This window comes from Gymnogyps californianus, chromosome 6 (genome assembly GCF_018139145.2).
Source record: "Gymnogyps californianus isolate 813 chromosome 6, ASM1813914v2, whole genome shotgun sequence".
In the NCBI taxonomy this organism is placed as follows: Eukaryota; Metazoa; Chordata; class Aves; order Accipitriformes; family Cathartidae; genus Gymnogyps; species Gymnogyps californianus.
Genome location: NC_059476.1, coordinates 12,080,094 through 12,105,146, shown reverse-complemented (window position 1 = coordinate 12,105,146; position 25,053 = coordinate 12,080,094). Strand labels below are relative to the sequence as shown.

Sequence of the window (25,053 nt, the reverse complement as noted above, 5' to 3'; positions counted from 1 at the left end):
TGAGTATTGTGACTTATGGACACAGGCACAGCCTGAGGTCTGTGGTGTAAGTCTTGCAGGTCCTTGAGGCACAGTCTTGCAGCCTAGAAGTTTGCCGCAATGAAAGGGACGTAAGACCCCCCCAAACAGCCATGCCAGCAGTTTTTCTGTTGCAGGTGGCCCTCCCATCCCTGACACCCCCCCCCCCCCCGAGCATTCATCCATTCTGCAGAAATGGCACATCTTGCTTTGTCCCAAGCTGTTACTCCTTGTTTCCTCCTTTGCTGCCAAGCTGTAAACCTTGGGCCAGGTAACCACGTCCTCGGGGGTGTTCCCCAGGCCGTCCACGCTTACCACTCGGCCACCGGAGCCTCCTTGATGCAAACTGCGGCCCAGGCAGGGGACCCAGCTCTTTCCGAGGGGGTTTAGGAGCCGGCAGCTCCCATCGCCGGAGCAGCAGTGCCCTCGCAGGCAGGTGCAGGCAGGCCTGCCTGTGCTCAGGCTTTGCTGGGGGTGAGGACATACAGAGTGAGGGGGGAATAAGGGGAACTGAAACCCCCTTTCCAAGCTGGTGTGAGAAACCCGCCGCAGCGCTGCCCTTCCTCCCCTCCCTCCCTCCCTCCCTCCTCCTCCCCCGCCCCCCCCCCGGCACACTTCCCGGCTCTCCTGGCTGGCTGGGGAGGGGGAGCGGTGATGCTGGGATGAGCCTCAGGCCGATGACTGGAGAATTTTTGCGGCGTTTTTCAGCTTCCTCTGCCTCCGAGCCTGACTAACGCTGCCCGCGCGGCCGCGGCCCCCGCCCGCTGCCGGGGAGGGAGGGGATCCCCGCCAGGGGGGCGGCGCGCCGGGCGGCGCGGGGCGGAGGATGCCCATGTTTGGAAGGCGGGCGCGTCACTCCCCTTATATGGGCAGTGTCGTCAGGGCCCGGCCTCCCATTCATATAAATGCCCGGTGGCGGCGGCCGGGATTCCCTGCCTGGGCTCGGCGCGGTGCCGCGGTGACTCCGTCTCTCCCCTCCCGTCCCGTCCCGGCCGAGCCCCTGCGGCTCCGCGCTGCCCCGCGGCTCTAGCACCGGGTCTCCCCGGCGGGCACCCTCCTGCCGCTCTCGCCGCTCGCTGCCCCGGCTGCGGCGGGGAGCGACCCACGGCCGGCATGAAAGTCACGTCCCTCGACTGCCGCCAGCTGAGGAAGCTCCTGCGGAAGGAGCCCTCCCGCTGCCTGGTGCTGGACTGCCGGCCCTACCTGTCCTACTCGGCCTCCTGCCTCCGCGGCTCGCTCAACGTCAACCTCAACTCGGTGGTGATGCGGCGGGCCCGCGGCGGGGCCGTGCCGCTCCACTTCGTGGTGCCCGACGCGGCGGCCCGCGCCCGGCTGCTGCTGGGCGGCGAGGGGGCGGCAGGGACCGCCCGCCTGGCAGCCGTGGTGGTGCTGGACCAGGGCACGGGGCACTGGCAGAAGCTGAAGAAGGACAGCACGGCCCAGATCGTCCTCAACGCCCTGCTCTCCAGCCTGCCGGAGGCCGGCGCCAGGGTCTGCTTCCTGAAAGGTGAGCGGGGTGGCGGGGAAAGGGGGGGGCAGGGGCTGGGGGGAGCGGGGCGGATCGACCCTCAAAGCCCCCCCCCGGGTGGCGGCGGCGGCCCCGCGGTGCTCCCGTCCCCTCTCCTCCGCCACCACCTCCCCGCAGTTAACCTGATTATTGGTGGAGGGCAGGGAGGTAACGCCGGGATTTCGTTTCTTTTCCACCCACTGGAAATAAATCCCGGATAGACTCTGCGGGCTGAGCCCAAATGCCTTTCCGCTCACCCCCGCCGCGCATTTAAGAGGCTGATGGAAAGCAAAGAATATTAGGGAAGAAGAGAAAAAGTTGCAGATTATCAAAGGGAGAGGGGGCGAGAGAGGTCGGGGCTGCGTGGAAAACAAAATCAGCCCCGCAGGTAACAGGAGAGCCGACGCCACCGCTCCTCGCCTTCAGCCCGGTGATACGGGGCAGACCGTATTGGGCGCCCGCAACCCGGGGATGGGTGCCCGTTCCTCCACCCAGGGCGGAGAGGTTTATCTCTCCATCGGGCATATCGAGGCTGACAGGGGAAACCCATAGCCGAAACTCCGGGGCTTGTCGAGGGACAGAAATACCTCCTCCCCTCACGTGCGTTATAGCCCTTTGATTGCGGTTCTTTTTTTCCTTCCGTGTAACCCGGGGATAATAAAACGATAAAAAAAAATAGCAGCCGCCCTTTCTCTGTCCTCCCATCCGTGCCTCCCCTCCACTTCTCCTGGCAGCGCCTTTGTCCTTTTGCCCTCTCTGTTTTCTCAGCCCCCCCCTCCCTCCCCCGTCCCCCCCCTCCCTCCCCCGTGCCTCCCCTCGGAGGGGGGCAGTGCCCGGCCGGGGACGCTCCATGCCCGTAGCACCGCACACCGGGCTGCCGGGGCCGCGGGGCTCCCCGGAGCGGGGCCACGCCGAGCAGGAGTTCCTGAACAACCCCCCTTGCCATATCTTGAGGTCATGGGGAGGCCATAAATGGAGGAGAAAACCAGGCGATGTTTCTTGAATAAACTCTGCCCCTGTGTCCTCACCGGCCAGGGCTAATTCACGTTTATTAAGCCTTTTATCACACTAGTTTTTGTCCTGATGTGCCCGGTTTGTGCCTCCTATAACGAACAGCTCCCAGAGGGCATCCCCGCCGGGGTAGAGGCAACTCCAGCCTGGGTATTGCCCGATACCAAGGGAGAGGGAGACTCCCAGGGCGATTTGCCACCACCCTGGCTCTGTCCGGGTGCCGCCAGCCTGCCCTGGGGTCTGACAGTCCCCCCAAAAGCACCAATTCTGCTGCTGCAGGGCAGGGATACTTGCACTGTGCTGGGCCAGTCAAATCCTTAGGGACCTCATTAAACTGGAGATGAAGAAACATCTCCAGGGTCACGCTGGGAAGTGTGTGGCAAAGCTGGGGCTGAATTAAGCTCTGCTGACTCTCAGCCTGCTCGTTTAGCCACAAGATCGTCCTTCCCTCCTCATGTACCAGCCCCACACTTTGAAGTGGTGTCTGTGGCTGTGGGCAGTTTATCTGGGGTGGGGTTTTGATGTAGGCTCTGCTTTGTACCTTTTGTGTATTGCAAAGTGTCTTATCTTGAAAGCCTGTCGATTTGAGGCTAAAAAGATTCCCCCTTAGTGGATGAGAAAGTTTCCTTCTCTTCCTGCTGCTATTCCCTTTTGCTTTGCTGGAAGTGCTCTGGGTCGCAGGATCAGGCCCGTGAAGTCCGCAGCTCCGTTTCAGATCCGGTGTGGTCTGAGGAGCGAGTGACTCAGTGGGCAGCGCTGCTGATTCACCGGGGCCACGGACCACCAGGAAGCCGTTGTGGTCTGGGGGAAGATCTCTGGGACAGTGGGGGTATAAATCATCCTGAAGCACTGGGCACTGATCAGAAGAAAGGGTCCTTTGGGGGGCTGTAGCACCAACCTTGCAAATAATGGGCTGTAAAACCACCAGACAAAAAACTTCCTTGAGGTTCCCCCCTTATATTCCTGTTCTCCCTAGGTGTGGGGCTGCTGGGAGGAGGTGTTGGCTACTTAAGGGCTAAGGTGGTCTCGTCTTGGAAGTCGCACCGATGAGATAAGCGGGTCACCCCACCAGGTCACCAAGCATCCTGGGGATCTGGCCCCAGGCAGGGCAGGTAGTGCAGAGCAATTGCACGCCAAGTTGCGTGACGGCCCGGCCACGTTCCTTCCCTCGCTTTCTGGCTTCCAGGGGTTGAGTGTGTCACATCTTTCGTTTGTGTAGGTGAAGTTTCATTCTGCGTGAGCTCAGCCCCAACACGGTGAGAGTGGTTGTGTGGCGGGGGAAGAGCTTGCAGAAAGGATTCTATTATTTATTGATTAAAACCGAAGCGCAGCCCAGCTCTCTGTGATGAGCAATCTAGTATTTGCAGAAATGACCTCAGGGAAGCTAGGTTGAGTGGGGAGGGGGAAGAGGAGATTGCTGGAGGACGGGATGAGAAGATGACTCACTGTAAGAATGGCCTGCAAATATCCTGATCCCTAAGGCTTGTAATTAACCATTCACCAGCTGCATGCGTTAGCTGCCCCAGAGACATGAGACATGCATGTCTGTTCGAACACACACGCTGATTTGGCTCGGGCAGATTTCTGTGTTCATTCAAGAGTAAAAACAACAATGCAGGGCATGAATGGGGATAATGTCTATTTATATAAACTGGACATATTTTTCCTATGCGATGGCAGTGGTTGCGGGGCAGAGGGGAGATAAGGTCAGCTATGCAAAACAACAGGATTTAAAAGTCCACCCCATGAAGGGCAGTTGGAGATCAGAAGAGCAGAGGAGTCTGGAGAGCTGCTTGTGTTTGTTGGCTTTTCACACTGCCAGTTGTTAGGGATATCATTTTATCAACCCAGTTGTTGTGGATATCATTTTATCAACCGCCCCTCATGGTCTCCATGGTCACTTGGCTGCTTGACCCACTGCCTCATGCTGTGAGCTCTGGGGCGAGCTGGCTGAATGCTGCTGGGGAGTAGGAGGAAAGGTGCAGGTGCTGAGTGGCAGTTGACTGCAAAGTCACCCTCCTGCCCTCCGTCATGGAAAATAGACTTTCATCATGTTCAGTGGGCTTTAGATCGTGCTGGCCACTTGCAACATGAGGACCCCACAGCAGGAATGAGTGGGTGACCGTAGCACGTCATGAATTTGAGCACACATCTGCTCAAACATTGCAAACAAATGAGACACCGGCATTACAGGGCTGAAATGTCAGAGGTAGCTGTACCGGGCAGCCTTGGCAGCGAGGGCGGCAGGGGCCCTGCGGCTGCTCAGATCTTCAGCGCGTCCTTTGTTTCGAAACCCTTCCTTGCACTGGGGCACCCACACCGACACCGCTTATCAGGGCGAAACAGTTGCAGGTGAATGAATCACATCAGAGAGGGTTTGCTTTCCAAGCCTTGTTTACTTGAGGGTCACACTCCGAAGGATTATTGAATCTAGCTGTTCAAGAGGTTTTGCCATTCATTTCTGTTCTGAAAAAGCACAGGTGGCAGACATGTGGCACACCACTGACGTTTCCAGGCTGCTTCTGCTACCTGACTTATTCACGTTCATTTTGGAGACCGTGTGCTTCCGTGCAGCGTATTCCCAGCCTGGAAACAGGCAACGATTTAGCTGACGACAAACTTTGAGTAACAATGTAATAATAGGATTAATTCCTTTTCATTAGCAGTGCACTGAATGAAACGAATGCAGTACTTAACCATGCAGAATAGCTCATGTGGGGCTATTCAGCTGTCAAATGCTGTCACAGGATTTCATTAAGTTTTATAGCTGTTATTTAATAGATTGGTTTCAGTGGGACTGTCTTCGTTACCTCGCTGTCTCATGCATTGTGGTGATTAATGACACAGTTGCAAGCATCCCCCTCTTGTGCTTATGTCCATTCAAAAATGCAAATAAAATATTTCTTATGTTGTCACAGTGTATACAGTAATGACAAATTTAGAGAGGATGGCTCCTGAGTACAGAAATCTGTCTCAGACACTGGAAATTGTACTCATATATAAAACCTGGGGGAGGGAGTTTTAGTCCCTGCTGTACTGGAGTTAATGGTTGCTAGACTCAACAGAATTACATTCGCTAACAGTTTTAATGTGGATCCACTGGCTTTTGGCAAGTTAATAATTGTCAGTGGTATCAGAGGTTTTTCTTCGGTGCCCTGAAGCCTTTTAAACAAATCCGTTTCCCCAGGGGAGTGCTATCCCTCATTAACCCCCCGGGGCCCATCGCTGTGCAGCACTATCCCACCACACTGCAAGCGTTGGAGCTTCATTTCTCCTCCACTTCAATTAAACCAGTTTTTGGAAGCGCAAACATTCATGTCTTTTTTTCTTTTTTTTTTTTTTTTCTTTTTTTGCCCTTCCCTAGGGGGATACGAAACCTTTAACTCGCAATATCCTGAGTGCTGCGTGGATGGAAAACTCATTTCCCTGGAGAGGACTGAGGGGGAGAGAAACCTCGCCAGCCACTGTGAGAAGCAGAGTGCCAACCACAAACCCGCTTACGACCAGGTGTGTGTCACGGCCGCGGCGGGTGACCTTCCCCTTGGGTCTTCTCCCTCCTGCCACCGGGCTCTGTTGGAGGCTGGCAGGGTGCCGGTGGCCCTCATGCTGGTGTGGGCTGTCAATAAGTTGTCGCAGTCCAGGTTGGCAGCCTGTGTGTCGAATAAGATGCCCTGTGTGTGCTGCTGGTCAGCATTGCCTCTGCCTGGCTTCAAAATTAGGCAACAGAAGGAGGAAAAACACCCTGCCTAGCCCCAAAACTGTATTTGCGACCCGTCTTTATCACACAGCCAGGGAGCATGAGCCGTGGGCAGCTCACGCCTCCCAAGGGGACTTAAAACAGGCAGGAGAGAGAGGCTGCCAGGAGTGTCATTTTTCCAGCAGATGAAGGAGCACACTTTGCCCGTGCTGCCTTTGAGACCCCAGGAGGGATCTGAGGCTGGCGAAGGGGGCTGGGGCCGTGGGGCTGCTTCTGAGAAGAGGCAGCGGCTCTTGAGAGCCGCCCTTGGGCAGGGGGAGTGGGGTTTCCACAGGGGAAGTCATCGTGCGCCCGCCCAGCCCGGGGAATACGTGTGCTCCGAGATGTCACCCTGCGGTTGGGCCGCTTCCGCCGGGGCGCGGGTTTCCTGGCGCTTGGGGGGAGCCCCCGGGTGATGCCCCTCTGCTCCCCCGGGAGCACCTCCCACCCCAGGCTCCGTCCTGCCACCCCGGGCGGCTCCCAGCTGTCCCCAGTGCGTGGGACCCACCAGGCAGGCAGCTCAGGGGGGCGGAAAGCCAGTTTCTCACAGCCGGGGGCTGGCAGCAGCTCTTGTGCATCATGGAAAGTTACCTGCGATCTCCGAAACCCTTGTGTCAGGCGGTGGCTTTTTTCTTTCGCGGTCTCATCACCCAGTCTTTGCTTGCGCTGACGAAGTAGAAACCGAGATGGCATCTCGGGGCGGGTGACGGGGCGGGTGCTGCACCCCAGGGAGGTGCGGGGGGACGGGGAGCCTTGCTCCAATTTTTTTGCTTTGCTTCACCTTTGGAGGTGTGAGCAGAGGGGCTGAGCCCTGGGCTGAGCTAGACCAGCCTCCTCCTCCGTCCTCCTCTTCCTCCCTGCTCGGACGTGGCTCCTTGCCTCGCCCGCATTTCGGTAAAGCCTCAGAAGGAATGACCCTCACATATGAAAGTGCTTCGCGTGTGTCCCGAGGGGCAGTGCTTTAAAGAAGGCCAGAAACATCCTGCACGTGAGTGGGCTGGATCTGATTTTGTACCTTGCAGATATGGACAAGAAAATGAAAACCATTTTACTGCGTGGGCTTTGCCATCATAGTGATTCACTGGCCAGCAGCACTGGGGTCCAAAAACGCCAGCGAGGGAGGGAGCGGGCACCCACGCAGGCTCCCTTGCCTCACTCTCTGGTATCAGGACTCAAATACCCTTGAAAAGGAATTACATGTTTCTGCTCCTTCTCTTCCAGGGTGGTCCAGTCGAAATCCTGCCTTTTCTCTACCTTGGTAGTGCCTATCACGCTTCCAAGTGCGAGTTTCTCGCCAACCTGCACATCACAGCCCTGCTCAACGTCTCCAGGAAAAGCTCGGAGTCCTTCAAAGACCAGTATTGCTACAAGTGGATCCCGGTGGAGGACAGTCACACGGCGGACATCAGCTCACACTTTCAGGAAGCCATCGACTTTATCGGTAGGTCCAAATTAACAAATTTCCAGACCTTCATGTATTTTAAATGCATTTATTTTAAAATACATATTAGTGGGAAGGACACATTATTTCCTGTATTTTCCCAGATGTCACAGCAAAAGTTTAAGGTCCCTCCCTTCCCCAGCATCTCTCCTGGCAGAGGGATTTCCACAAAGAAGGAAGGAAGAGGGATATTCAGAGCAAAGTCTCTGTCTTTCTTTCCAGGCTGGGAGGCTGAGGAAGGAAAATGCCTCCTCTTGACTGCCTGACGAGGCGAGTGAGCTGGTTAGCTTTATTTTCTTTCCAAAGCAAGTGCAGGTGCAACTTCAGCATGACAGGGAGCAAAGAAGTATGGTTGAATAACACCAAAGTCTACTGATTTTTGTAAAGGCAAAAAGCATATTGGTTCCTTGGACTTGTATGCTGGACCCCGTAAAAGCCAGGTGAAGCAGAGTCAGCTTACTGCCTTGCTGTGCTGAGATATCCCAAAGCCGGGGTCTTAGAAATCCAGCGTCTCCCCTTATCACAGAGCTCTTTCCATTTCTCCTTTTGATCATGTCAGTATCTCACCCTTTAATCAAATACCCCAATGCAAAAAAATGAGGAGGCCTTTAGAAAACTTTGGGCCATCCCCTCCCAAATCTTCCTGCGTGAGGCTGGGTAGGTGAGCGGCACACCGGCCGTGCCAGGTAGCGCAAGGGAGAGGCTCCTCCCTGAAGAGGCACGGGGTGGTTTAGTGGGGTGGAGCAGCCTGAGCCTGGGTGGAGATGATGTTGAAATTGGTGCTGTTGCTCTCCAGGAACATTTGAGAGAGAAACAGAATAAAACCCCAGTTACAGACTCGGTGGACTCATTGCTCAGCTGAGTTTGAGTCTTTCGACTGTGCAGGCAGAATTACAAAAACCTGATCTGAGGATGCCCTCTGAGCCCTTCCCCGTCCTGGTAAGGGACTTCTCACACCTTTCAGGGAAATGCTAATTCATGGCACTCTTCTGTCCCATCCCCAACCCCTTCTGATAGTTGTTGAGTCACCTGGAAATTTCCCAGACTTTGAGGATGACTTTAATTTTCACTTTCTTTTAAAACAGGGTGTGTGGTGTAGATGCTGGGGATGACTCAAATCCATGTCTTATTTTGTGCAGTAGTTAAATATAACCGGTCGTGGTGGCACCAGTCCCCCGGCAGACAATCGAAGACAGGCAAATGATAACTTGCTCAGCTCTGTGTTGTTTCACTGAGCACTACACTCAGCGCAGTTATCCATAAATTGGAGCTTGAACATATTGCTCAAGGCAATAGAGCAGAGAACGTCTATTTTTGAACTGCATTTTTGTGTGGAAAGGGCTTATTTTAAGCACATTCTCTTTAATCTAATAACAATCATTGTGTTGTGTGAGTAACCACAGTGGCTCCTGTTGTGTAAAATGGGTGCTTTGCATAAGCCTTTTATATCCTGACTTAAGTCCAAGCATCCTTTAACCAGGCTGTAATTAGCAACTGCCAGCCAGTCCTTGTGTGCTTTGTGGTGAGGCCCCAGGGAGTGAGCTCAGCCGCTCCACCTAAGGGTACCCACCAAGGGCTCAGCTCCTGGTACCGCCGTTTGCTGCTGACTGGCCAAGCAGGGAGTTAGGTTCGGACTTTAAAAAAAGTCCTGTTTTTCTAGCAAAGCTGATGAGAGGAAGGCAGCCCTGCAGTTTTTGAAAGACCTGATGGTGGGAGTGCTGGCCAGGCTGGGCTTGGGTCAGCACTTTGGGCCGCAGGCAGAGAAATGCAGGTACAGCAAACACAAGCATTGCCCAGATACCTGATCTCTGTCTCACAATGCTCTGCGAAGTCAGTTGTTCCAAAAGAGAAACAGGCACATAGGAAGGAGACAGGGAAAGACTTTCCTAAAAAATGCAGAAAGAACCAAATCAGGATCCACAGATTCTGAAACCAAGTGTCATCTGCAGCTCAGCTCCATCTCAGGCTGGGTCGCCCCCCTTCTCTTTTAATCTCCATGTTACCCTTAGTACCCAACAGAAGAGCAAGCCTCTCCTCGCTGGTGAACTGGCTGTGTGCCGTGCTCCATCTCCAGCGCTGGGTGCGTGTCACAGTGTCCTCTCCATCCCCAACGACAACTGATGTCTGCAATGACTTTTTTCCCCTAGATTATGTCAGACGAACAGGGGGCAAGATCCTGGTGCACTGCGAAGCGGGGATTTCACGCTCTCCCACCATCTGCATGGCGTATCTCATGAAGACGAAGAAGCTGCGCCTGGAGGAAGCCTTCGATTACATCAAGCAGCGCCGGAGCCTGATCTCACCAAACTTTGGTTTCATGGGCCAGTTGCTACAATACGAGTCAGAGATCTTGTCTTCCACTCCGAGCCCCCCCGTCACCTCATGCAAAAGAGAAGCTGCGTCTTTCTTTGCAGAAGAACTGACGCTAGGCAAAAACTTTGAAGGCTCGTGTTTTGCCTTTCCTACCTCAGTGTTGAGTTCTGTGCCCATCCACTCTCCCGTCCACCAGCTGAAACTCAGCCCGATGACGGCATCTTCATCCTGCTGAACACCCGGGGGGAGACCAGAGCTGGTGTGGTCCTCTGATCCGAACTGTGACCCCAAGAAGAACATTTCATGAACGTGCAATAGAGAAACCTCATAGACTTAGTCTGAGATGGAGTGGTTGTCGTGGGTCATACTTCCTGTATGCTGTGACTGTAAGACGCAAGTGCTCTAAGTGTGGCAGGTTTTCTGAATTTTTATTGTCCTTTTTTAAAAAAAGTGCTTTTTTAGGTTTTTATCCACAGAGTGTGCACCCACTACTGTATTTCCAGATTCCTGGGGAGCAATGAGAAATCCATTTAGTATGTTCTTAGTTCCCATCTCCTTCCTTTCTTATTTTTGAAAAGACCCTTATTTAAAGTTTCAAGCAATAAACAGCAGCAGTGGGGAAGAAAGCAAAACGACACCTTTACAACCGCAGAGGTGATGGGAGTGAATATTTGTTCTGCTTTTTCTCTGGCTTTCCTCCTCCCCTCTCCTGTGTCACGTTTCAGGGAGCAAAGGGCTGGGGTGGCGGGAGGGAGCTCCTTTCAGAGGACACTGTTGCACAACCAGGTGAAAATCCTTTCTCCTTCTCCAGCCTCTGAAGTGTCAGGTATTGAGCACAGGGTAACTGGATACCAAACTGTGGATCCATTCAGGTGTGGCACCTCCTGTACTTCTGCATTTGCCTTTGTACTGGATGTGCTTTTAACTGAAGCAGGGGACTTAACTGAAGCTATCAGGCTACCCTGCTGAGCTATTATCCTCCTGTCTGTTATTTAAGAACAGCCCTAGAATACTTAAATGTCTCCACAATCCTCATCCGAGTTACTTCCTGTCAGATAACACTGTAACTGCTGGATTTTACACCAAAAAAACCCTGACAAGCTCAGCTCCAAGCCAACTCTTCCTCCATCCCTTCCCAAGTATTCCTGATGTGTATTGTGTGTGGTCAAGTGGTCTTGTTCAGTGTTACGTGGCTTGCTTAGTGTGGTCACCTCTAGCCAGCCTTTGTCTGTGAAAACCGGTTTCTCTCTCGCTCGCATTGGCTTCTGTGTCTGCAGGGAGTTCAGAACGAGCGCCTCTCTTTGTCTGTTGACCTTTTTACTTTTTTTAATATGTAATATGTATGGGAAATGGCAATAATTTCCAGGAGATCTCGTGAATGTGAAAGAAAACCTGAAATGGTTTTTATGGAGTGTAAAAAAATAAAGGAAAAAAAAATGCCAGGAAAAGAAAGCTGTTTGTTGTACTTGGAGCGAGCTGCAAAAGTGCCTTGGCAGAGCTCGGTGGCAGGAGAGGTCACTTGAGAAAAATGCCATGGCCCAAAAGTGGTGTAAGGAGGTAGAAGAGGGTAAGCATCACTGGGCTCTGTGCTGAAAGACTCCAAGGTGCATCTCTGTGGAGGGGAGAAGGTGAGGGGGAGGATTGTTTTAAACAGAATGACATGAGTCATGGTAGCATCACTTCCCAGCAGCTGGGCAGACACTTCTGTTTTGATTCATGCATATAAGACTTGCCATCTTGCTGAAGATGAAAATCTGAACTAGGCACGGCCCCCACTTCCTTCCCGAGCACACGCCACAGGATGCTGCATGCCCTGGTCCCTGGCATAACACTCTTGGGTGGCCTGGAGGGTGCCATGGGCCACCTATGAGCATCACACCAGGGACCAGGGCGTATGCGTAATGCTCATCTTTTCACTTTTTTTAATGAAAAAATTAATTTGAAGTGCCAGCATCTCTGAGCCATTTCATACCCCTTTTCATCTGGAAGTTTTTAGGCTCTTTCTGGCTCATCACTGCAGCACATTTACAATCTGCATTTCCAAGTTATCGAGTTGAAAAATTTATGGTAGATGTCTGGGTTACAAAGCATCTGTGCCCTGTGGGGTTCATTCATTTGTAACTTCTTACCCCCAGGGAAGCAAATCTGACAGGTGAGAAGCTGTGATTGGAGATGATGAGCCTTGGATTTCTTCCCTGTGTCAGGGGGACATGGCAGCAGCCCTGTCTGGGCTCTGGGAAATCCAAACATGGCAACCAGCAGCTGGGGAGGTGAGGCAGGTGATCTAGTAAGAGCAGATCAATTAATTTTCTAAGAGATCTGATGGGTCTGGAAAGTGCTCTCTGGACACCCATGGCCAGTTGCAGTGAAAAGGCCTCTCAGCCCCCAATAGCTCCCCCAAGCAGAAAGGCTGGTAGGCTTAGTGAGAGGGGCCGCATCCTGACCGCAGAGACCTACAACCTTGACAGAAACAGAGCAGCCAACAGCTCTCATGAAAACAGCATAAAACCCCTTCTGGGGGAGTGACCAGCTTTGTCTCTGAAGGATGAGGAAGCTGAAACCCTCTGCAGAGCTGATGATGTTTGCTATGGGAACCTGCAGAGCATGAGGCAGCGGGCTGAAGGGGTTAACGGAGGGACTGCTGACCTTAGCAGATTTGACCACAGCAGCTGGAAAAGATAACAGGCCAGGCAGAGGAGCCAGGTATTTAGCAGAGAGGGAAGGCAGCTGCTCTGGTTTTGGAGAGGGGCTCTGATCCTGGGCTTTGGCACAGAGTGTTGGTGGATAGTGTTGGCAGGGGGAGATGCTGGGCTGCGATTCAGCAAGTATGGAGGGCCAGAGCCCTGCAGGAGCCTGAAAAGGGGTTGTTGTCATGCCTGGGCACAGGAGCTTGAGGTTTGTGCTCCTGCCCAGGGCATTGTTCCCCTCTGCTTGGCTGGTCCCAAGCCACGTCTCCTCCCTGCAGAGTGGGATGTAAATGCTGCCTCCCGGAGGGATGTGCTCCTACGCTTGTGCTGGTGCCTGCTTTGCTGTTTCAGTGCTAATGTAAGACCTCTGCCCCCAGCTCAGCTCCTCCCTTGGCCAGCTTGGCAGATCCTACCTTTCTGAAGGGACATCACAGCCATGTGACTGCAGGGCTCCGGGCTGAAGGTACGTGGTCTCCTCTCTCCCTGGCCGTGCTGCTCCCACAGGCAGGGAGGAGCTGAGAACCCAAGCACCAATGTGTGAAGGTGAGTGTGACAAATCAGGATGGCACCTACCTGGGAGCTGAGATGTGTGAGTTTGAACCTGCATGGGCAGGGCAAGAACCCTGGCTCTCTGCTTCCAGACACCAGCACACAACAGCTACCTCCATCCTTAGGGAAGGGAACAGCTCTGATGATAGTGTTTTGTGGCTTGTGTGCTGAGCAAATTCACCAGATTGGGTAGGATGGAAGATTTAGGGAACTTTTATAGCCCAGATGGGCTTGGTTTTGGGTAGCTCGCTCCTAGGGATGGAAGTTCAGATCAGGCAGGTGCATGGGTAATGTCAGAGCTGAAGGATGGGGGCTGACAGTAACGGGGGCTGAACTGGCCGTTTCACTGTGCCTGTGTCCATCCGCCAGCTAAGCTTGGTGGAGGAGGAGGGATCTCAAAAACAAAGTTCTGATGAAAAGTAGAGACCTACGTAGCTGTAACAGCAAGGGGAAGGCTATAGAAGGATGCTTTCAGACATCAGAAAATGCAAGTGAGGGAAAGATGCCAGGAACGCTGTAGCCTTAGGCAAAACTTTGATTAGAGCTTATCCCTTATGATATCTGAATCCAAAGATGATGAGAGGAAATGTCACAGAAAAGGGGATTTTGCAGGTTCTGCTGCCCATGGAAGTGCTGGTTCAGGGCTGCCCTGGGACGTGAGCATCTCTCTCTATTGACACTCGTGATGGTGTACCCTTATGTCCTGGACTCCTTGGTGTCACTTGGGAGCTGTTTCACATCCTGGTGTGGGACTGAAGAGGGCTTGTGCCATGTAGCTTTTGGCCCCTTGCTTTTAGGCTTGCAAAGAGCAGTCATGTTGCAAGCGTGAGTGCTGTTGCTCAGCCCCTGTCTCTGCTTTGCATATGCTGCCTTTCTCGTCTCTCTCCAAGACAAACAAACTCTTCAAAAAACTGCCACAAAAAATACATGTCTTTAGATGGTTGCAAATCAGATTGTGAAGAGATCTGGGGTGGGGGTGGATGGGTGGGTGTTGTCCTTAAGTGTCCCTATGTGTTCCTTTAGTCCATACATTTGCTGGTGTGATTTGCAGCCTATGCTGGTTACAAAGGCTTCTCCTGCTTCTCTGATTAAAAGACTTTCCAAAAGGCAGAAAGTACATCCTGGCCAGTAAAACCCAGGTAAAATTCACCTGCTCCATGGGGAGTTTCTACTGAGGTGCTCATCCCCAGTCCCTGAGCAACACAAGGTAGGTAGCTCTTCCTAGCTTCTTGCCTTCTGGTGGCGAGCTTCTTTTTTTCAGGAGACAAAGTGTGAATGAACAAGGTATTCTGCAGGCGTTGTTATTTGCACGCTAAAAACAACACTTGCCTTGCAGGGAAGTCAAAGGTCCAAATGTGCCTGTAACCTGGCTAAAATAAGTGAGGCTCCAGGCATGGTCAATTTGACCCTCCATCTCCACTTTTCACAGCTTCATGCTAATTGGAGAGGAGACACGCTGCCAGCTCACTCTCTGGGGAGAAAAAGGCAGGAACCAATTTGCAGAGCCACATAAATATGGAAGTAGGATTTTTTTTGGCGTGGGAGGTGTTACCAGTACCACACATTACGGTTCCTTGGCTTTATCGCATCGTAGGCTTTTACCGAGACATGAGTAAGTTCGCTAAATAGGGAATATGAAAATAGCTTGTGAAACAGGTTGAGTCATCAGAGAAAATCAAATGAAGTTCTGACACTGGGGCCTCAGTTGTAAAGTCCTACTTTGTTTTACCATTGCATTACAAACTATGGGGTCATTTCAATCTGTTTATTTCAGCTTCAAAATTCAAAGCACTCTGACATCTAAGTAAGGTTTACCAAATGGGTTCATTTTTCTATTAGCAGCAGTGATGCATCCCTATGCATCCCGCCTATGAACACTTGCAGGGATTGTAAAGGTTACCAAGAGAAATGGCTTCTGTGGTTACAGCTGAAATGCTCAGCACTTCTTCCATCTTTGTCTAGTTATTAAAGAGGATTTATGGTCCCTAGATATCCCTCTCAAGTACTAGCCTACCCCATGGAAGTCACTGGCTGTTATTTGTAGCTCCTGGGAATCCTAGCAGGATCTGTTGTGCTAGGAGCTGTACAAACACCAAACAAACACAGAAAGCCAGTAACTCAAGACCAGGAGTGACCGTGGTAGATAGAAAGGGATAAAGAAGCACAAAGCCCCAAAGGGACAGCATTGCCCTAGGACTCTCATATTTCTGTCAGGGATTTTTTGCCTACACCAGAAAAGGACCCATGCTAGGGAGACCACGGGTGGAAAGCACCTCTAGGAGACAAGCATGCACGGGATCCATGGGACCCATTGGACATGCTGTACATGAGCAGAAGTGGGAAACACCTGTAGTGTAAATCCTACACCTACATGACACCAGGGGTCCCTGCCCCAGCCTCAGCCCATGCTCCCTGCGGTCACGACTAGGATTTCAGGACAGGCAGCACATGAAGGTGTCTGATCTGCTGGGCCTGTTAGACGCTCAGAAATGACAGGCAAACTGATAAAGACCTCAAACCCCTTTGGCATAACCATTTCTCCAGACTTGGTTTTACTGAGCCACTCATGTTAGTAAAGTTACTCACATGAGTGAGCGTTCATCGGATGAGGCTTACGTCTCCCGAGTGAAGTGATAATATAGTTTTTCATGGGCTCTCTTTTTTTTGTGTGTGTGTGAATAGCGGTTTATTTCTGTCACACAGATACTCCATTTCTGAGACTCCTTTGTAAAGCAGACAGCATTTGATAGTGAGTCATCTCTCGTTATTAAATTGCCCATACATTGCAAGCTGCCTCCAGGCCCTGATCCAAAGCCTATTGTCTTCAGTGGGGAGGACGGCTCCTGAACGCAATGGGCTTCGGATCAGGCCCTGGATGAATCTTTACGTTAAATCTTTATTTTAAGGAACCGTTTGTTCTAATTGGAACTAAACTTGCTGCTGCATTGAAATGGAATATGAGGTCTACAGGACTCAAACTGGAACAACGGGTATATCCTCTCTGCTCTAATGCCTCCAATCATGTTAAGTCAAGTTAACTGGAAAATCAATTGACATGAATTCCAGCATGACCATTAACTGCCATCCGGCTGGGCCCCGGGAGACTGGCCAAGATGAAGCAGATTTCTAACAGCGATGGAGCAGAACTCTGCGTGTTCATCTCCTAGAGATGCCTTCAACCCGAGGTCTTCCTAGCAATGCCCACGTTGCCCTGAGTAATTACTGTGGCTAACGGAGAGCCCAGGGGGTCAGGCAGTCTGGGATTGATTATGGGCTCTGCCCTTGGCTTTCCAGGGCAAGCGATGCAGCTGCTCTGTACACTCCTGCTGGCACAGTCACATTTGTCAAAAGCATAAAGGAAATGAGTGAGACCTGGACTGACCGAGCTGACCAGACGGATCCCTTGAGTACATAGAAAAGTATTGTAGCAGCAAAACTGTGTTTTCCACAGCACAGCTCAATTTCTCCTGCAGAGGATGTTTCTGCTCTGTTGGTAAAAAGCAGAGCTTTGCTGATGTGGCTTTGCTCACGCAAGAAGCATTTTGCTGCTAGAGTGGACCTGAATTTCTCTCTAAATGTTTCTCGCAGGCTTTACCCGTATGTCTCTGCGTCCTGCCTTGCATCAGGGATAATGATATCAATCTCATTCTGAGAAAGGCATAAAGCTCTTTTCATATGTTTGCAATGCACATTAGACCCATGGACAAAGGCTATCCTAAGCACAAAATCTCATTACCGTGATATATTTATTGTACTGTGCTTGTGAGGCCATATGTTCCATATTACGAGAGAGAGTTTGTTGGGTTTTTTTTTTTTCTTCCCCCCCCCCCCCCGGGATATAATGTTTTACTAAGCTAAAAACAAAACCAATCGGGCAGTGCTTTCAGACAACCACCGCGGGGTAGAGCAGCCGCTCTGCCAGGAAGCAGGCGATGGGAGCCCTGGGTGGGTGGCGAGAAATCTGTGTGCTACCGAGTGCTAAAGCATTGACACAGTTCAGTTTACTAAATCCAGCTGTGAAGAGCAGCTGGTTTTCTGGCAGTCAGCATGACATACACAGGCGGATACGCTTGAGAGAATTGATCAGGGGCCACCAGTGGGGAGAAGGGGAGGGTATGTTGTTCCCTGTGCTACTAAGTGCTAAAGTGGCTCCTGGCAGTTCTGATTACCAAACCCAGCTGCAAGGAGTTTTTCTGGGCTTGAATGTGACATCTGATGTGGATACGCCTCGGCTGTGTGCGTGGGGAAGAAGGGGGAAGCAGAAGGCTTCTGCATAACCAGCTACTGCCCTGCTCGATGCTCTGGCTTGTGGGATCCTGGGGAAAGGTCATCGGGACAAGTGGGGGATGTCTGCAGACAGCAGGGGAGGCTGCCAAGAGGCTTCAGACAGCATTCCCATCTCCGTTTCTTGGTTTCTCTTCCCATTTCCTTCTCTTCAGCCCCCCTGCGGGAGGGAGCTGGGGATGCCAGGGGGGACAGCGGGCTGGGGCAAGGGGAGATCACACAGAATAAACAGCGAGATGCTTCCTCGGAGGGCTGGAAAAGATAAAAAAGATGCCCATTATCTGGACCGAACTGTGAAAAGCTGCACCGGTGACGCCTGCCAGCTTGGGTGTGATAGGAGAAGGATGTCCTGATGCCCCTGGGCTCAGCCTGGGAAGAGCCTGAAAAATGCTGAGCACTAACAGGGAGGGAGGTCCACGATAATCCCTGGGGTAGTGGTTTTAGTTTCCATGATAAAGCTGGAAGTTATCTTTACTGTCCTTTGATCTTCAAAGTACAGGAGGAAATTTCACACTTAGCGGAGGCCACCCGGTGTCAGGTGAAGTTGCTGCAGCTTGTGAAAGTTGGTCAGATGCCATAAGGCCAGCAGCTCACCTGCCTTAGCGTGAAAATGCCTTGCAGAAGGAAGTCTGCCTTTTCCTGGGGCTGGTTTTGGTGCCCCAATTAGAAAATCACATTTGTTTGTGGATCCGGAGGCTGCAGACGGATGGCTCAAAGAGGGAATAAAATCCAGGCAATGTGATTCTGATGCGATTCATCAGTTTGGATGTGTATTACTTTGTTGGATGTATGCGGTCAGCCAAAATCATGATTTTTGTTCTAATCTAATCACAAATTTACCGCAGCTGCTTCCTTCAAGGGTGCTAATGGGGAGCAGAGGCAGGAGGAAAGGGAATTTTTGGTATTTCAGGATGCTCTGTGGAAGTCAGATGTCCAGTCTGGTATCTCTGTCAAACGTAATTTTGTTTGTACCGGCCACAAAGACTGAAAAAGTTGCCCTGAAACGAGGCGGCATGGGTCACAGACCCATGCGGGCTCTCTCTGCCCCTTGCCCCGCAGCCCGGCTCACCACGCATGCCGAGCGCAGGCATTCAGCCACTTCTCTGCATCCACCCGCCAATTCCCCCAGGGAGTCTCTGTGGCCCTCGGTTAGTCTGTGTCCTGGCACTGCTGCGAACGGGTTGCAAAATATCCCTTTGGTCAATGATATCATCCAACTAGCAACACTTCTGGGGCCACGACAGGCACCGCTGCTTCCCCTCGGTCCCTCACCCACTCTTTCATAACAGCAAATAATCAGTCTTTCTGTGGACACAGCTTCAGAGCAAGCAGCCAGTCCCGCAGATGGGATGCATATATTTATGTCTGCGTGGCTCTCTTACTGCCAAGATCACGTTTACTGCTCGCTTGAACACGACGAGATTCTTTGGAAGTAAAATTGACTGCTGTTAATTCACCCTCTGATCCCCCAGGCTCACGCTGATGTCTGAGCTGGCCATCTTTCACCTGGAGTTTGGGATTAGGCAGGTCTTCAGACGTCACCCTCGCTTATGATTTATTTTGACAGTTGATCCTGTCCTCCCAGGGCTGTCCCCAAGCCCTGCTGGCGGATGAGCAGGTGTGTCCCCCGCACCTCAGGAACGTCACGCAGCCCCCCGAAAGCGGCCACCCACCTGCCCTGATGCCGGTGAGCTGGTGACGACCCAGCCCCGCTCCGGGGCACCCCCCACCGAAGCCAAGGGGTGCTGTGGACTGCCACCCTCACTGCTGGGGCAGCCACCGTGCAACAGCTCCGTGGGGTCCCCGGTCCCTGGTTCGCTTCTCCTTCACACACCACCCACCCAAAAACAGGTCTGGGGGTGCATCTGGAGGTGCCCTCCAGCACGGCTGACCCCATAAACAGCCCGCTGTGAGGCCCTTCCCTGGTCTGGGGGTTAAAAAAGAAGAAAGGCAGAGCGACAGTTTCTTTCACAGAATTTCCAAATGCAACAAAGCTCTTTGTTGCGTCAGAGCCAAGAAAAACGTCGATGGTTTCCACCTCTCGGCAGGATGCGGCCCCTCTCGCCCCACCGCAGGAGCCGGCCCGGCCCGCGCCGCCTGCCGGCAGAGCTCCCGGCACGGCCCCGCCGCGGCACCCACCCCTGTAACCCGTTTCGTGTGTATGCAACGGCTTGCTTTATGAAATTAGCCAACCAAGTGAAATTAATTCAGCCACAACCACATTTTATTCATAGAGAGGCTCAGCTGAAAGACAATGAGCATAACAACTGCTTGCCCTTAACAAACCTGCAGCAGATTCATTCATAAGAAAATACACTGTTTTTAAAAGGAACCTTTTTCTATTGTTCATTTTACACCGTTGTTTTACCCTGCCACTCTCTTCTTGACAAGCATGTTAGCTTTCTTAAAATGTTGCGGGATGAATGGGTTTATGGATGAATACTTAACAGTCAACAATAATTATTTACCTTTACACATTCAAAGGATCATAAAGATCAAGAGAAACTTTTTTTCATTATTTTTAAAAAGAAACTGCCTGACTGTTTTGAGTTGTTTAAAGTAAATAGAAACAGAGTCAGAAAAGAAAAAGCAAAAAGAGACTCCGGTGCTTTTCATGGTCGGCAGAGCACGCACTGTGAGGAAATGACAGGAGAGAGCCTGGCAGGTCTCCTGGGGCCTGGCAGGATGGCTGCCCTCCCACCCCCAGCAGCTTATAAAACGCACGGCAGCCGCTTCACAGAGAAGAGCTAATGTTCTGCACGCAGTGCCGGGCAGCAGAGGCATACGGCTACCCACTGCCCGGCTGCCTCCCGGAGCTGGGCTGGCAGGAGCGACTGAGCGGCTACTGCTCCGCTCTCCTCCTCTGAAAGGAGCTGTGGCCAGCAGCACCGGATCGCTCCCAAATCACAGGAACAAGTGTCATTATCACCCCTGATTGCACATTTGCACTTTGTATATAGGTATATAGATGCCTTACGGCCTATTACCCCTTACAGCGATCACCTCCCGGCACCCCTTGGAGCCCACTGTGGTTGTGGACAGGGAGCAGGGGTGTCCGCTGCCTGCCACAACATCGGCACCGGAGACAAGAAAGAGCAAGAAAAGGGCCTGCGGATGGTGGGAACGGGTGCCCACCATTGCAACACAGATATTACTGACTAACGCTGTGCAGCCAGCATCTGAACCTGTACTTACATCCACCCCTTATCAAACACAGCTTTTTAAGGGTCTTGCAGGCTTAAGGCTTCCTCTTCTAAGTTTTTTGACAGGCGGTTACTCACTGGCAAAGATACAGGCATTTCTGCAGGTTTTGGTGAGAGGTCAGACTCTTGCATTGCAAGGCACAGGGGCGACTACAGGGCTTGAGGGCAGAAGAGCTTGGTAACTTTGCTCAAGAAAAAAAAAAACTTATTGGAAAGGAAATCTATGTGTGGCTGGCTTGCATGTTTTTCAGAATAAGTGCTCCTCATTCCTCGAAAGCCTGGTGGATTGAGCACACTGAGACGTATGCGCATGCCCAGGTCTGTCGAGAAAGGGCTGGTTTCTCTCACTTCACCTGCTACGATCTCCACTGAATTCAAAGGCGAGAGAAAGATGCGCTATTGCCTTGCTGCCTTAGGATTCGCGCTTGACGTGAGTAGTTCAGGAGGAGAGGTATTCTTGGCTGTCCCACAGTTATCCTGCTTGACCTTGGGGAAGATACTTTCTCATTGCCTTTGTTTCGCAAGCTGAAATTAGAATATCAGAATATCTGGTTGTGTGTTCAGAGTGCCATTAAACACTGGTTTCTGCAGGGTCTAACCAAAGCGTCAACCAAAGCCCGGTTCCCCGGTTTGCCCCTGAGATTCTGCTGCAACACCAACACGAAGGAGAGGTGCCCCCAGCAGTGCTCTGCCTCCCCTACCGACTTCAAGTGATGAAGCACAAGTGACTGATGTTGTGATGAGCCTACTGATTTCTACAGTCATTGAAAAATGGCAGTAAATACCTCACTGATTGCAGCCGTTCATGAATGAAAGCAATCTATACACATGTTGGTTCACAACTGAAAGTGGTAATAGAAGAGGTTTAATAACACACTTAAAACTGCCTTTTTTTTTCCCCACAATATGTTTAACATGTTTTTTCTAAGAGAAATTTTACTATTTGAGAAGAGAGAAAAATATACTACAGACCTGAAATCCCATCTATATGTATGTTCCCGTTAAGCTTCATGAAAGAAATGCCTGACGTATTTTTATGCTGATGAAGCCTAGATGAATTAAAGCAGTGCTCCCACTTCCTCCTTTCTAATGCTAATGTTTAATTCTAGCGTATTTATAGAAAAACACTGCTTATAAAACAGGGCCATAGAAAAAAGCTCTGCAGCACCTACTGAAGCGAGGTGAACTCCACGCATAGCAAGCACTGATTATACGTTTGCACGTTCTGAATAAAGTGCGCTGTTTTACTAGCTGCCAGCTTTCCGCACTCCTACAGCCACAGCAGCTTGACAGAATAAAGACAACACACATCGCCCTTGGGCTGGGTGCATATTTTCAGCATGGACAGCAAAACCAAAAGAATAAAAAAAAATATAATACCTATCCCCCTCCACCCCTCCGCTCCTTCAAATACAAATCTTTAACAGCTATGTGACAAAACCCATATGCAGGGACCTACAAATGTATTTGCAACAGTCTTTGAACTAGACAATCATTTGCCACTTAATCCTTAATGAATACAGTTGCTATTTTTGCAAGCACGAGACACTGGTGGGAGTGTTTGTTCATGAAATATCAGTGAGATGATTTTATTCCTATGAATAAATATAATGGTGTCTGTGCACATCTGTATGTACACGTAAGTCATCTCCAAACTGCAGGAGTACACTGTATACCCAAAGTCCTCAAGAGGGAGTGAACTTTTGGGGATAAAAAGATGCCAGGTCCTTATTTGTGCCTGTTCATAATACAGAGGGTGATGTACTTCTTGGTACACCTCAAAAACAGCAAGCTGTCTGGGGCACCAGCCGTGGACCAGCAGGTTGTGGGATCTTGGCTCTTAGAGCTTTGACTCGAGCCAAGGTTTTTTCAAGAGGACTGGGTGCATCCAGGCACAATAATGTCAGCACAGCAGTGAAGAGAAAAGGCAAAACTTTCCTCAGCTGATGGCCACCCTCTTTAGGGTAGGAAGATTAAATCCTTGCTCTGGGAGTCTATGATTAAGGGAAAATAACTTTCTGAACTACAAAGGAAAGCTCGAAAACATGACTCAAGGCATCCTGTACCTCTAAATGCAGAAGACAAAGAGGAATTAACTTTAAAACCCGTCAATTTAAAAACATTTCTATGCCTATTACTGCCCTGAGAAACAGGGATGAGTAACATAGGGTGGTCCTTCTACCCTTGGTCTTTAGCAGGAGGAGAAGGCTGTTAGTGAGGAGATATCCCAGCTGTTTGTTGGGACAAAACCTTCGCTGACATGTTTCAGCAGAGGTCAGACTCCACTGCCTGCTGTGTGGTGCCAACAGAGTCTCAAATGCATAAAACATTCTGTTTTCTTCCGCCTGAGTGCTTCATGGGGTGATTTTGAAAATTACAAGTTTATCTAGAATGTGTAAATCTGTGCAATTTATTTACATGCAAATATTAACACAAAAATGGATGTAAGTAATTCTTTTAACCAAGTATAGGATTGGTTAAGTGTATTGTGAGGAAAAGTGGGGAATTGGACTTCCCTTTCTTTTCTAAACTCTCTTTTCCCCCCTGCCAGAGTCCCCTTCGATGGGCCAGGCAGCTGGGACCCAAAGTATTGGCATCTGTAATTCACTTCGCCCCAGAAAAAGTGAAGAGTAAATTCCATTACACAAACCAATCCCAGAAAGATGTTGTGAGACTCATTTAAGGATTTAAAATTCCCCAAAATCCTAAAATGAAAGGGATTTTGAAAACGCAAATGAAGAAAATATTTTTTCCCCCAAGTCCCATTGAACTGAGCCATTTAGAAGTAAATGCAGAACAGTCAGGCAGGAAATTTTCATTCTGAATTTGTTTGTGGAGCAATCATTAAATGCTTTAGTTTTTTAAGCACTGTGCTTTGTGAAGAAACAATGAAGCATTTCTTTAAAGGTGCAGGTGAAATCTGTTACAATAGCTTCCTGATGGGCCTTTAGTAAAACCATTTCTTTACATAGCAGTTAAGAATGGTTGGGACTGGGGAGATTTTCCAGTTAAGCAAGGAAAGTAATTCATCCACCTATTATTCTGGGAGAAGTAGGAGATAGACCGTTCTGTTTAAATCTAATTTTTATTAGTGTTAAGAGCACCAGTACAGGAATTCTATCGCATGTATAGAAATGTTGGCTACAGCTGCATTTTTGAAGGAGTACTGTCAAATTGAAAACTGTGTTTTCTCTAAGGTGTCATGCGCCTACTGTTGTCACAATAACACCTGAAATTACTGTAACTGAAAGACATTAGAAGAAAATTAATGTTTGTCTTCCTTCATTTTGCTTATTTTGTGTGTTTGACAGCTCCTTCAGGGATCTGAATAGTGGCTCTCTGGGAGATAAAGGAGCGGGTACAGACTCACGCTAACCTTTCTGTTTTCCTGAGAATATTTCGCACCATTCCTGTTAACTTAGCTCACCCCGGGCACGTATTTGGCTTCACCCAGGCTTTTTGCAGCGGCCGCAGAGCTCGGCTCTCGGAGGCACCGAGGCCTGCCAGGGCGCCTGGGCCCCACGCCCCGGCACCTCGCACCTGGAGGCTGCTCGGCCCTGTCCGACGCGACTTCGTGTTGCCTCGCTGGAGGGACTGGAGTCGGCGTAGTGGGAACAAAGAGCAAAAATGGATGTTAATAAGCTAAAAATCGGAGAAGGGACTGGAATCCACACCTCATGGCCCTACGCTCCCAGCCCTGCACAGCCACTGGGGCAGGCCGGGAGCCTCTGTCCTGGTGGGATGGCTGGGCGAGGGGGCGCACTGGGGGCAAGGGGGCATTCTGGGGCCCAGCCGCAGGCCCTAACGCTGCTAATTCATCTTTTTTTTTTTTTAATCAATTTTTTTTTTTATATCCTCGAATAAAAGACAGGATTTAAGATCAAGGTTTTATTTTACTTTCTGGGTGAGCACTTTACTGCCCTTCCACCTCGGGAGAGAACAGGGCACTGCGTACAGCGCTTCCCTCCCTGGCGTCAAACCTCCGCCGTGTCCCGGCCCCCGGCCCCCGGCCCCCGGCCCCCGGCCCCGGCCCCCGGCCCCCGGCCCCCGGCCCCCGGCCCCCGGCCCCCGGCCCCCGGCCCCCGGCCCCCGGCCCGGCAGCGCCCCCTGCAGGCGCGCGGCGCCGCGCCCCCTCCCGCCCCGCCACTTTTCCCTCGCTCGGCTCACACTTGCCTTTGGCGCCCAACCCGCCCCTCAGGGGGAGAAACCACTTTTCCCAACTCTCTGGGGGGCCCCTACTACGAGGGGAAGCAGTGTGACCCGCCTTCTCAGCTTCAGAGCACTTCAAAAAGGCCAATGAGGCA

General features: G+C 51.2%; 1 protein-coding gene and 1 long non-coding RNA gene across 2 annotated transcripts; both read left to right on the top strand.

Annotated features, from left to right (window-relative positions):
* Positions 1-1,025: 1,025 nt before the first annotated feature.
* DUSP5 (dual specificity phosphatase 5) lies at positions 1,026-11,464 on the top strand. Its single transcript, XM_050898943.1, has 4 exons — positions 1,026-1,525; positions 5,901-6,043; positions 7,494-7,713; positions 9,861-11,464. The coding sequence occupies exons 1-4, from the start codon at positions 1,132-1,134 to the stop codon at positions 10,259-10,261; spliced, it is 1,158 nt and encodes a 385-aa protein (XP_050754900.1). The 5' UTR covers positions 1,026-1,131; the 3' UTR covers positions 10,262-11,464.
* Positions 11,465-12,877: 1,413 nt separating this feature from the next.
* LOC127018053 (uncharacterized) lies at positions 12,878-16,995 on the top strand. The gene is made up of 4 exons (XR_007766687.1): positions 12,878-12,921; positions 13,091-13,176; positions 15,966-16,011; positions 16,169-16,995. It is a non-coding gene; the product is annotated as an uncharacterized LOC127018053 (long non-coding RNA).
* The last annotated feature ends 8,058 nt before the right edge of the window (positions 16,996-25,053 follow it).